The sequence below is a fragment of the Talpa europaea genome, assembly GCF_964194135.1.
Source record: "Talpa europaea genome assembly, chromosome: 4".
Taxonomy (NCBI): Eukaryota; Metazoa; Chordata; class Mammalia; order Eulipotyphla; family Talpidae; genus Talpa; species Talpa europaea.
Window position 1 is genome coordinate 102804791 of NC_140070.1, and position 13797 is coordinate 102818587.

At 36.9% G+C, this 13797-nt stretch overlaps 1 protein-coding gene across 1 annotated transcript in view; it reads right to left on the minus strand.

The window, feature by feature from the left end:
- Nucleotides 1–13797, minus strand: part of KPNA1 (karyopherin subunit alpha 1) — a gene marked incomplete at its 3' end in the record, with an annotated part of 46586 nt that overhangs the window by 15036 nt on the left and 17753 nt on the right. The window contains exons 3-6 of the mRNA XM_084232048.1: nucleotides 12099–12206; nucleotides 10379–10478; nucleotides 6831–6925; nucleotides 116–247 (exon numbers count right to left, since the gene is read on the minus strand). Of these exons, the coding sequence (XP_084088174.1) occupies nucleotides 116–247; nucleotides 6831–6925; nucleotides 10379–10478; nucleotides 12099–12206 (435 nt within the window). The remainder of the gene's footprint in view (nucleotides 1–115; nucleotides 248–6830; nucleotides 6926–10378; nucleotides 10479–12098; nucleotides 12207–13797) is intronic.

Here is a 13797-nt window from a genome sequence, read left to right on the forward strand (position 1 = left end):
TAGAACACTTCCTGTGATGAACCACAGGTTGCAATGGGTAGTAAAGCTTAGGCCTTGAATATAAGATCAAAAGGGAAAACTGGTCTTTCAAGTTTCTCTTTGTTTCATTTTTTACCTGCTCCTGGACATCTTCAAACTCTGAGCTGAGCAACTCTATGAAGATAGGCACTGCTCCTGCCTGAATCACAATCCGGGTCTGAAGAGAATTTCCTGAAGCAATATTTGTCAGTACCCAAGCTGATTCAAACTATAAAGATAAAAATAATTGTATTATCTTAATAGAATTTAATACCTATTTACTTACAATAACTATGAAGAAAAACATCTGAGAGCTTTACTTGCACATAATCTAGCAGTAGAATATTAATTTTAAAAGAATTCTCAGGAGAAATTCCTCAGTTTAGAAGACTATCCAGGGTGTCTAAAATTTCAGATCAAGATAGAGTTGACAGAATAACAGAAAAAATGAGGGAGTACTCCACGTGCTGACATGAAATGATCTCCCAAGAAATGAATTTTTTAAAATGCTAAACAGGGACCTCACTGGTGGCACAAGGGTTAAAGACACATAGCTATCAAGCTATCGCCAGCCACTGCAGCATGAGTTCGATCCCAAGGAGCAACCCATGGCGCAGCAGAACTCTCCTGTCTTACTCATTGCTCCCCTCAGCAGTATATTTCAGAAGATCTACCTGTTCTGCTCCCCACTCTCTCTAGTGAATCCTCTCATCCCCTGCACCCCTGGTCTTGTACACCCCAGTTCTTGTATGCATAAATGAATATTTAAAAAAATAAAATGCTGAACAGTGTACATTAATATCATGTTTTTAAAAGGGTTAAGAAGGTATACATTAATACACATATTGCACAGAATTATCTCTGGAAAGAGTCATGAAACACATAGAATGATCAGGGTAAAATGGGAATTAAGGGCAGGAAGAAACATAACTCTCACTGTAGATAGAAATATGTAACTTTTGGCCTTAAGCCATATATAGTATATAACAAAAAGTAAAATTATTTATAGGATATGCAAAGTGAAATGGGATGATGTTAGTGTAGATTGCATAAAACAGAGGGTGAGTGAAAAAGGCAGAAATACTTTAAATAGAAAGTAGATCAAAAGGAGTTAATAGGCATAACAGAAACAACTTCATAGCTTCAGAACTTCTAATAAATGAGAAAGCTCCAAAACAAGCTCAGAGGTTCAGACTTTTGTTAAAATAACACATTAAAAATTGATAAATTGGTAAACAAAAGGTATGAAGGAAATTATGTCTAACAAAAAAATGCAACATATTACTGATTCTACCTATCTCTATAGTAACTTGACTCTCAAGCATATTGAGAAATCCAAGAATAAACTTTTACAATTCTAACAAAAGCTTAAGTAGAAAGCTTAAGTTTTCTTCTTCCTTTTTCCATTCTGTTTTTAATTTAGCACATATGCAAAAAAAATTCACTGGCATGCTCTTCAATGAAAGAGCAATAAAAAGTGATCAAAAGATGGAGCTATGTCTCTTCGAAGCTTTTGGGTCTCCTGAAAGTCAACTGCCATATAGAAAATGAAATCATCAATCATTGGGAATGGAGAAAGATGGAAGAAATGGAATGTTAATCTGATTAGCATAATCCAAAACTGTATTATCAGTAGCAAATTCAGAGCAGAAGATGCTTGAAGAAAATGTCATTCAAAGAAACTTACAAATGTGACATGCACGAGTGCAATAAAGTGTTTTACAGTAGCAGAGCAGTTCAGACTACCAGCACCTCAGCTAAACAGATCATACTTTGTCTGATAAACCCCCTGTCAGGAGATGTTTTAGATGAAACACTGTGTATCACAAAATAAAAACTCATATCACCTCTGATATATCACTAGTGAAACCAATACTCAACCCTTTCCAAAATCTGTCTGAATTGCAACTTTACATTTGTTTATCTTTTCAAGGTATTATTAATAATATACTCACAGGTGATCCTCAAAACAATCCAGAGATGTCTACACTGTCTATTTTATGAATGAGGAAACTACCAGAATAAGATTCAATGATTTGACTAATAAATTTGAATAAGGTTACATAGCTATTCAAAGGGACAAGATTACACTCTCCTAATCTGATTTATGAAATTCAGTCAATTTTCTCTCAGAACACACCTGTAATATGGACAAGAATCTTTGAATTATTTGCAGCAAGGGCAAGAAATTTCAAAAAAACAATATGCTAGATTATGTAATGGATGCTAAACTCTCATATATTAGGAAAATTAATCAATGAAACAGAAAACACAAAATGTGACTGCAAAAGCAAATTTTTCTACCAAAAGGCAAACTCAGAGTTGTTAGATACTGCAAGGACCTAGTCAAAGAAATGAAAACTGTGAGGAAAACAATCTATAAAGAATTTTAAAAAAAAATCTGTATACATACCAGTCAATATTAGAAAGATAAAGGGTTGCAATGAGATTTTGATGCAAAAAAAAAGGGCAATAATAATCTGAGTAAACAAAGGATATATAAATTAATAATCAATGAGACGAAATTAAAATACTAATTGATGCCATAGTTCAAACTGCTATTTATCTGATGACTTTTAGCACCAAAAGTCTCCAAGGAAATGAGGTAATTCCAGATGGTAACAAAGTGAGTAAAACACAGAAGCAAAACAAAATAGAGTGATAATGACTAGGAAAATATAGACTAAGTGATAAACAGCCTGAACACAGGAGAAAACCAGAAATTAGGACATCTCAGCAACTAAGGATGATGTATCACACAATTCATGTTTATTGCTAAGAAGCACACAATGATGACTACCTCATAGAGCAAAAAGATTCAAGATCTCTTAGAAGGGTGGAAACCAGAGTTTTTTCACATTATTGTGAACAAAAGTAGATGACCATAATAACCAGAGGACCACTGAAAACTCAATGATATTCATGCATCAACAAAGCATTAAAACATACACACACACGGTGCGGCTCACTATGATGTTTCTCTTATAAAGACTCATGCAGTTATATTTGTGCAATTTATTATACTCTTGTTTATATGGGAGATAAATGTATATAAGCATGTGTGTATATATATGTGCATGTAGCATGAAACAGGAGGTAGTAAGAGAGAAAATTCCTCCCCAGAATTATAGATCTCTGTTAAAGGTTAGAAGAAAATACTCAAGTGAGAATAAGCACGTTTTTAAAAAAAATTGGTTGTTGTGTGAACTATTTAACTTTTCTTTCCCTGGTCAACTTTTTGCTTTGTGATTTTTGCTTTTAATGTTTTGGTCATGGGTCTTGGATTAGAATTTAACATGAGAGTTGTAAAATGGGAAAGTCCAAAACTGATAGCAAAAAACTGCATAAAATTATGACAGAAATGGGAAGAAAAGTATTTTAAGTAAACTCAAGAAAAAAATCAGTAAGAATGAAAATCAGAAGAATGAAAAAAGAAAGCTAAGAAATTTATCTGAAGTAATAAATGAGTCAAAATAGATATAATCTTTACTTCTCCTTTTTTGTTTTAAACTATTATATTCTTGATGTTCCCAGATGACAGCATGCAAGGCAACAACCTGTCATCCTGCTGTGATTGCTTCTGAACTGCAATTTCACTATTATTTTTCACTGTTCAGAACTTACTAAAACAGGGCTACAACTGAAATCTGAAGGGCACACTGAAGATCTGTTATTTTCTCTCTACCCTTTCTCAATCTCTACCTTCTGGTGCTCAGTTCCTTAAATAAGGAAAATGAGAATCCAAAGCTGAAGTACTTCTGACCTCCTATCAAGTTTCCCACTCCAGGTTGAGGTACGCCTGGTTCCCTTTCTCCATTTGGATCAGGACTCTGTTGCTGGCCACTTTGCCGGTTCCACTCTGGTTCCTAGCAAATGCCAGGCTCACCTGGAGAGCAAGTGAAAAGAAAGGCTCACATCAGAAAAATAAACCCAGATTATCAAACCCTGCAGAGAACAGTGCCTGAATCATCTGAGCAACCTTTTAAGAAAGGTAGAGGGATCAGTGAGGATGGGAAAGATGCAGGAGGATGAAGGCTTACTGCAGTTTATCACATTAAACTTTCAGAGGGGGACAAGAAAGGCAAGAATGTGGTAGTTAAGCCACTTTAATTCAAATTTACAACTTTCAGAGGTATACCTGTCTAATGAATGGAACTAGAACACATTACACTAATTTCTAGTTAAAAGGTTCCACATGTTTGGAAACACATCTCAGAACTGCAAAGGGTTAAACAGCAGTTAAAAGATGCCAAGCCGAGACTCAAAAAACCAAATGTGGTCCCATGGACTATATATGGCAAACCAATCTCATATTAATGGTTTGAATATGTCTGAGGCCTAAATATCACTGAGTGTGAGAATATGCTTAAGCTAAATTCCACTGTTTGCTTCCAAAATCCTAGATTCCACCCGTGTTCATATCATTTGACAGCAAGTGAGTATGTGGGCAGCACTGCCTAAAGCAGGTGTTTTTCTCTCTCTGGTCTGAGATAGGTACTAAGTCGGGGATAAGAAAAGTCAGGAAGGATGTGAAAGAGAACTTGCACTGGAATTCACTTCTTAATCTAAACCTATCAAGAGAAGGGATTATTGTTCACAGAATTTATTAGTGAGTTTAGCTATTATCACCATGTATTACGACTCTTGTTCTGGAAGAGAAATGGTAAAAGTTCCATTCCAAACAATTTTTACATTTCCAGTAAGCAGGTAGGAGCAGTAGGGACAACTTATATCCCAGTGCTCTCCAAGAAGAAAGAGGAAGGAATACCCTCCAAGCTTCCCAGAGCACGCCTAATTGTTTGAACATGAAGCATCCTGCCTCTAACATCTCCCTGCTCTTCCAGGGTGGTCAAGGTCCTTGAATCACACTAGAAAGAGAACACCATTTTGTGCTTAATGTACAGCAAAAAAGCTAGGGGTGATGACCTTTAGATAATAAACAAGTTGGTTATTTCTCAGTGTCTTTAGACAGCTAAAATGAAAATCATGAGGTGGTCACTTCCAGAGGAATCATTTCTCAGTGTTTCAAGCAATTAATCTGCACAAGGGTGGAATCTGAGAATATAGACAGAAGCAAATCAGCCTTTCTGAAGGCTTTTATTTTCAGATGTGTTAATAAATTCTAAGATTATAGTACTAAAACTGACATAGAAGTTACATGTGTTAATCAGGAGAGGGCACTGCTTGAGAGAATATACTGTACTCTTCAGGTAGTAATGGAGAATGGGGAAAGGCTCACTTTTCTGACTTTTTCATCTTATGCCTGAGAGGCTGATGTCATTGTTAGCACATTAAGGAACTGGACCTCCACAAACACTAATAGTGCTAGATCCAGAAGTACACTTAGTATCTCTGAACCACTCTCATTGTGAGAGAGGATAGAAACATTTTTTTCACATAAACAAAGTAATTTTCCCTACCTCCCTCTTCCTACAAAGCTTTTCAAATGATAAAACTGCAGTAAGGCTCTTCATTTGGTCCCTCCGGTTTTCTTGGCAGGTTGCTTAGGGGCTCAGACTCTGTTCTCTGCAGTGTTGGTGGTCTGGATTTCCTTTTTCTGAGAAAAGTCTCTCTTTCCTTGGTCTCTAGGTGAACCTGATTATTTTTCAGGTATGACGATCCTGGCCTTAGATAGGAACCAGAATTACAATCCAGGAGAGAGCTAGCAAAACAGAATCTTAATTCAAATGAACTTGGGGATTAGTAAATGTCAAACTGGAGAAGAAAAACTGATGGGACATTGAAGTACTCTACCTTTTCTGGATTTCTTGATTTTCCTCTGGAAGGAACTCATCACCGCAACAAAGACAGTAAAAGAAGGAGAAAGATGGGTTGGGAGCAAAGGAGAGAAAATATCAAGACAAAGCATCAAGTCTTAAGAATCATTTAAAATGATCTGGACAGTAAGAAATCTGGGGACGGGAATTGTCATTTACATAAACATGCCTCAGCCTTAGCAAAAGCAAATGAGGAGGTAAAAATTACCTTTGTGGTTGCTACTGGTAAATATTTAATCTGAAATAACAATCCCATTTTGTAAACTATATGCCACCTAGCAAATTTCTATAGTTGCAGGATCTCTCTAAAGGATCTGAGCCCTTAAGACCAGATCTTTTAAGAGACACAGACATCTGTTAAAGATTAATACATAAACTGATTCAGTTCGTTACTCCAAGGAAATCTAGGTATTAAAAAAAAAAATCACCCATTTACTAAAATTTTATTCAGGGAAAAAAAGTAATTAAAAATTTCTGGATAATTCCCAGAACGCTATACTGTGCAAATCATCGAACCCAAAAATTGAGGAATTTCTTCTTGGAACCTCCATATAATATAGTCCTGACTGACTAAATTATCACAGCAGGAAGCACAGATTCCTGATAATGTTATCTCCTTATCAGCTCTTTGGGATTAGAAGGAAGGATTAATTAAGACCAAGTTTGGAAATTACTGAGTAGATGATCTAAGCCATTGTTACATAACCCTGAGAAAGCTAGTAAGTAATGTAAAAATTCCACAAAACCAAATTTTAGGTAGCCCACACAGAGGATCCTCTAAAGCAAACAACTCCCTACTAGATAAGTATCAGCAAGCATCAAAAAATTTTTACATAACTAAAAATGGCAATTCTGAGGAGTAAAGTCAAGGGCCTACATATTAATGCTCTCAAAACAGCTCCCAACATGGTTAGGAATAACATTATCAAAAAAATCAAACCTTCATATAGATTAAAATAATCAACAAATCTTTATATACAATGTATGTTTGAAAGGGAATCAATATACGAGGGAAGAAATGAAAATTGTTCGCACCTGCAATGTACAATTCTCTTTTCGTTTCAGGAACTCCACAAACCTGGCCACTACTCCTGGTGTGCTGATAACTTCATCAATTGGAGGATTAGGTTCTGTCTCCCAAAAAAAAAGAGAAGAAAACAATCCTTTGATTTCAATGCAAGGACTTTATAGTTCAAAAATATTTCATAAAATCCCTCCCTCCATTTTAGCATCTCTTTCATGTTGGAAATCTAAAAAAGAAAAAATAAAATTGAGTTTGGTTACTTTGAGACTGGGGTGAGTTAAAAGGTTTCACAACAATGTGAGCCTTAACATGGAAATGAGAATAAGTATAAGTAGAATTCTTTTATATATATATCTCTATAAACATAGATATATAACATCATATATATAACATATATATAAAAAACATACATAGATATATAACGTCATCATTCCTTTTTGTACAATAGATAATTTCTCCTCTCAGGTGTAATCCCCATGAAATTCCCACCACCAAAGTCAATATAGGTAGAATTCTTAAAGATTAAAGTTGGTGCTTCTATCATTTTAGAATACTTAGAAAATAGGGGGGAGCCATCCAAAGACAACCGCTATTATTATTATTAGTAGTAGTAGTATACTTACTTCCATAGCCCCTTTTCTGTATGTAGCTTTTTAGTCAGCCTGTTCTGTTTTTAAAATTGTCTTAAAAAACTGGATTAGGAACTCTGAGTATATTTGCAGGATTTAGTTTTACAGTTGGAATAAGTAGTAAACAGCAAGAATTCACTAAGGATGACTTGCCAAACTAATCTCATCAATATTTATGACAAGAGTATATTATAAAATAAGTCATTTAATAGAAACTTGTTAGATGAATAGACAAGAAATGCCCTATACAATCAGCATGTTATTTCAGCAAAAGATATGAAGTTTTGGTAACATTTATGTAGCAATGTAAGAAAAACAATAGTTGAATTATGGTACTACTAAGGATTCTTCTTTTTTTTTTTTTTAAGATTTATTTATTTATTTATACATACATACATACATACATACAAGCACTGGGTACAGTCAGAAGCGCAGGAGGGTGAGAGAATTCACCAGAGCCAGAGCAGGGAGCAAAGAAGGCAGAGGACCGAAGTACACTGCTGAGGGGAGCAGCGGGCGGCAGGAGAGGTCTGCACGCCATGCGGGACCCTCCTCCAGTGGCCAGGGAGCAGGCTGGGGATCGAACCGGCGCCGCAGAGGCTGCGGGCAGCTTCGCAACCCAGCGCTCAACCGCTGCGCCACCGGGGAGGCCCACTACTAAGGATTCTTAGCTAAGTCAATGGTCTTTATGATACCGGTGACTAGTGGTTCAAAAGTAATTTGGAGAGTTCTAATGACATGTTCCTTGTCTGGCTGAACATTTTTACCAATAATTCAGATAAAGACAACAAATAAATTTTATGATTGAAATAAAAAGAAAACAGGTGTCTCCCTGGTGGTGCAAGGGGTGAAGATGCATCCTCTGAAGCTATATGCAGCCACTGCAGCACGAGTTCAATCCCCAGCCAGGGAGCTACCCACATGGTACAGCAGATCATTCCTGTCTTGCCCACTGCTCCCCTCAGCTGTGTATTACCCACTCTGTCTCTGATGAATCCTCTCACCTCCCAACACTGTGGCCTGTACCCCAGTTGTTGTATGCATAAATAAATCTCTTAAAAGTAAAAATAAATAAAAACAAAATAGTTAATATGTTGGATTACCAAAAACAAAAAACAAACAAAAAGCAAAAAGAACAATAATAAGCCAAAGTTAGCAATAAAAAAAGGTTTGGGGCCTCCACTGGTGGTGCAGGTGGTTGAGCGCAGCACTGTGAAGCTGTCTGCAGCCTCTGTAGCACAAGTTTGATCCCAGCCGGCCAGCGAGGGCCCCACATGGCATGGCAGACCTCTCCTGTCGCAACCACTGCTCCCCTCAGCAGTGCATTTCAGTCAGTCTGCCTGTTCTGTTTCCCGCTGTCTCTGGTGAATCCTCTCACCCCCCGTACCTCTGGCCTGTACCCCACCTCTTGTATAAATAAATATATCTTTTAAAAAAAATTTATAACACAAATGAATTTTTTTAAGGGAATTAAAAAAATCCACAAGATTTAGACAAAACCTACAATCAATTCATGAAGAAAAAGTGCGAGGGAGTTTACACTGCTGCATACACAATGAAACATTATTATGCCATAAATACCACTAATGCTATCTTAGAGTGCATTATTGAAATGCTTAATTGCAGGACAAGGAGAGCAATTGCTAACCACACCTTCAAACAGTAACATCTGGAGTATCATATTCTATTTACCACATTTTTAAGACAGAGGGCTGGCAAACTAGAATATATGCAGGAAGGTATTACTGTGTGGAAAAGACCACCTGATATGAAACCCATTAGGTTCATCATGCTGAAAAAGGACATTTTTAGAGGGGTGGGAAAAGAGTAACATAATAATGGCCTTCAATTATTTAATAAGTTTTCATACAAAAACACAATTTTTTTGTTCTAGTGATAAGTTTTTATTCTAGCTAACATCAAAAGATGTATTAATTTATCATCAATGAGGGCCTCCGTGGTGGCACAAGGGGTTCAGCACAGCACTGTGAAGGAATCCGCAGCCTCTGCAACATGAGTTTGATCCCCGGCCAACCAGGGGGCTGCCACATGGCACAGCAGACACCTCCAGTCTCACCCGCTGCTCCCGTAAGCAGTGTATTTCAGTCTGCCCGTTCTGTTCCCCACTGTCTTTCGTGAATCCTCTCACCCCCCACACCACTGGCCTGTACCCCAGTTCTTGTATGTATAAATAATCTTTAAAAAATAATGATTAGGGCCTTCCCGGTGGCGCAGCAGTTGAGCGCTGGGTTGCAAAGCTACCCGCAGCCTCTGCAGCGCCAGTTCGATCCCCTGCTGCTCCCCGGCCACTGGAGAAGGGTCCCACATGGTGCGCAGACCTCTCCTGCTGCCCGCTGCTCCCCTCAGCAGTGTACTTCAGTCCTTCTGCCTGTTCTGCTCCCCACTCTGGCTCTGGTGAATTCTCTCACCCTCCTGCGCTTCTGACTGTACCCAGTGCTTGTATAAATAAATAAAAATAAATCTTTAAAAAAAATAATAATAATTATACAAGAAAAGGGTAACTATCTCATACACCAGTAAATCCATATTTAATTTCAGTGGTAAACTAACATTAAAACAATTATTGCTTTTTCAAGTTGTATTTCAAGTTGTATTTTCCTAAAACAGAGTGCAGATTCTCCGTTTAAATTGACATAAAATATTAACTAATGTTATCAATCTAAAGGTCTTTCACAAGATACCTCAGAAATGAAAATAATGCTCTTTTCTGGTTCTGATCAGATTGCACAAATAAGTTTGGAAATTAAAACTCAGCTGTAACTCATTATTATATATCTGGTGATATGTGTCCTTTTATTTCATTGACAGACACACTCCAAAGCAAGTTACCAGTGAACCAGAAAATAGATTACGAGAAAGTAAGATTTGTGAATAAATGTAAAAATAAACCTAACATATTCAGAACTCACCTTTTGAAAGCAGTTTTCTGAATTTCTGTGTTGCTGAAAGCTGTTGCTCTGGGCTATTGGAAAATATCATTTCAATCATGTCAGAAGTAATAACACCACCCTGCAATCACAAACAAAACACAAGTATTAAAACTCTAACTTTAATTCAAAGGAAAACAAAGATAACATAAACTGTAGGCAAGCTATTAACTTAATTATATTTATCTAGAAGAGCTACACAAAGGCTGGATATTTTTCTTACATTCAGAAATGTTAGATGATTAAGGCGGTGATGAAGCCAAATTCTATCATTAAAAAGCTCATAACGGTGAGAAAGTAATCTCAGTAGTAAATACTAAAACAAGACATTTATTATTCTGCTTGTTGTTCATATGGCTGCCTGGTGCATGATTCAGAATGTTTTTGATAGCCTCCAACTCCACAACAGTCATTCCATCTCTATCACATCACTCTAGTTTCATCCTGTGCCCAGCCCATTTCACCATTAGATACTTTTCTGTATTATTTCTTCATTGTCCAGGTCACCCAGTATATACCAAAGCTCTTGAAAGTCAAAAACCTGACTTACTACTCTATCACTAATTTGCATATAGTATGTGCTCAACAAATTATTTATTAAATGAATATAGAGTAGTCTCATATAAACCATAGATCTAACTACTGCTACATTCAACAGCTTGCTCTTAAGTTCATTTAACAGTATTGGCTTTTGCTTTATTAACACCGTTGGTTTCCCACTATTTTTTTTTTTTTCTCTCTATTAGAACTTTCGTATTTCTTAGTACAACCCATCCCTATCTGACTTAGTAAACTTTCTTCTTGGGATCATCTGTCACAATGAAGTAAAGTTATTGCATGAAGGGTTTCATGCAACTGTGAATATACATAGTGATATAGAAGAAAGGACTGTGAAGAAAGCTACACTGAGTTGTAAATGCTAGATGGATAAAGCGATACCCAATACTGAAGAATTCTCATAAGGGAGAGTGAAGCAGTCTCCTCTGAAGAGTCAGAAAAGTAACTATTTTGGAATTTTTAACACTGATTCCTGAATAAACAAAGGTAAGCATAGCATTATTATTTTGTTAAATGTTTGCATGAACACACACAGCATTGTCCCTCAGTATCTGCAGGGGAATGGATAATGGAAGTAAGGAAATGCTTATTTTAAAAAACACGTACAGCATATGTTTGTATGTGTACACATGCACGTACATGTAAATATATGTACGTGTATATACATAGATAATGTATTAAAACATTAGATAACTAGCTATAATAAACTGAAAACCTAGACAGTGATCTATATAAATAAAGCATAATTTCTGCGTTGATATAACCCCTCAAGTCACAAAATGGGTTACAGTAGAAAATCCCAATAGCTGTTAGATGGTATCAACTTTTTATATCAAATAAACATCCATTTTTGTAACTGAAAAGAAGAACAAATTGGGGTTTCTTGTAAAGTATCCCTTGTTATTCAACCTTTAAGGAATAATTTCATTTTATAATTACTTTAAGTTTTTATAGCTGAATTAATTTTCATAATTTACTAAATTCTGTTTAACTTCATGTTATTCAAAATATAACATTTAATGAACCATGAGATAGTTTACGGCTTCTTTTAAAAATGAAATGCCAAATACTTTTTGCTTGTACCTAACCTTTATATCTTCAGCAGAAAAGCACTAGTGACAGTTTCTTCAATTATCTTACTTACTGGTGCCATTTCCATGTTATTAATCTGAGCCTCATGGAAGCCGCCATCTGACATAACTTCTTCTTCTGTTTCTTCTTCTGCCGTAGCAACATTTCTTCTCTTGAATAGCTGAAAAACAAATGACTGTTATTACAGCAGCTCTAACACAAGGGAGTTCACCATCCAAATCTAACACAAGGTAGTTCAACATCCAAACTAGACAACAGCCTACTTATACATCAATAGGGATGAAGTTTTTTGAAAGTTATTTTTAAAATTTTAAAGTTTGGGGCCTCCCTGGTGGCGCAAGGGATTAAGACAGCACTATGAAGCTATCTGCAACCAATGCAGCACAAGTTGGATCCCCAGTCAGGGAGGTGACCCACATGGCGCAGCAGACCTCTCCTGACTCGCCCACTGCTCCCCTCAGCATTATATTTCGGTAGATCTGCCTGTCCTGCTCCCCACTGTCTCTGGTGAATCCTCTTCACACACCCCCACATATCTCTAGCCTGTACCCTGGTTCTTGTATGCATGAATCTTTAAAAAAAATAACAATAAAATAAAATTCTTAAGTTTGAGTCACATTCAACATTATCTATTGAAGAAATATTTCAGAATTCTCCAGTCTTACAAATCTAATTCAATAACTATCACAATAAAATATCAACACTTCAATGAGGTAAAACTTACTAATTCAAACCTGACATTAAATGACATTAAAAAAAGTGTAATATGAGGGCCTCCCCGGTGGCGCAGTGGTTGAGCGCTGGGTTGCGAGGCTGCCTGCGGCCTCTGCAGCAACGGTTCAATACCCGGCTGCTCCCCGGCCACCGGAGGAGGGTCCCGCATGGCGCGCGGACCTCTCCTGCCGCCCGCTGCTCCCCTCGGCAGTGTACTTCGGTCCTTCTGCCTGCTCTGCTCCCTACTCTGGCTCTGGTGAGTTCTCTCACCCTCCCGCGCTTCTGACTGTGCCCAGTGCATGTATAAACAAAACAAAACAAACAAACAAACAAACAAATAAATAAAGTGTAATATGAAAAACGGACCTGTGGCATACTTGGTCACACCCTCTTCCCCCTAGCAAAGTAAGTGATAGGATAGCCTTACCACTACATCTGGGGAAATAAGGATTAAAATGAGTCAGGATCATTTTAACACTTTACTCTTAACCCTCAAGAATAGTGGATTAAGATTCCTTCCATTACATTTTAAAGAGTCCTAGACAGGTATTTTTCATCAAGTCATGATAGAGCAACAATAACATCCTCTAATCCTAAATAAGTTAAAAAAAAGCATATCATCTCTTTACTCATAGTTGTTTTAGACAGGAGGGTAAATGTGGACCTTTCTACTCTACTTTGGTTGGAGGCAGAAGTCCTCATGGTTATCTTCTCTGATACTGAATATATCCCATTTTTGATAAATGGGGGCCTGTTTAAACTATCTTCTTGATCTTTCAACACAATTTCAGTGGTCTGCTAACGTTCTTCTTCTCAGGTTATTACAAAATACTATAGGCTCAGCTTGAATCATCTCTATTTTAACTGAGAATCAACTATTTTTCCAAGAAGTCTTGTTCCTTTGACTGAAAAATTCTAATAACCACAATGTCAAGGATCTAGGGGTGCTCAATGCTATAAAGTATTTCACTATCTTTGAGTTGGGTTTCTGTGTTGTTGTTTTTAAAAGAAAATACACCATGACTCCCCAATGATAC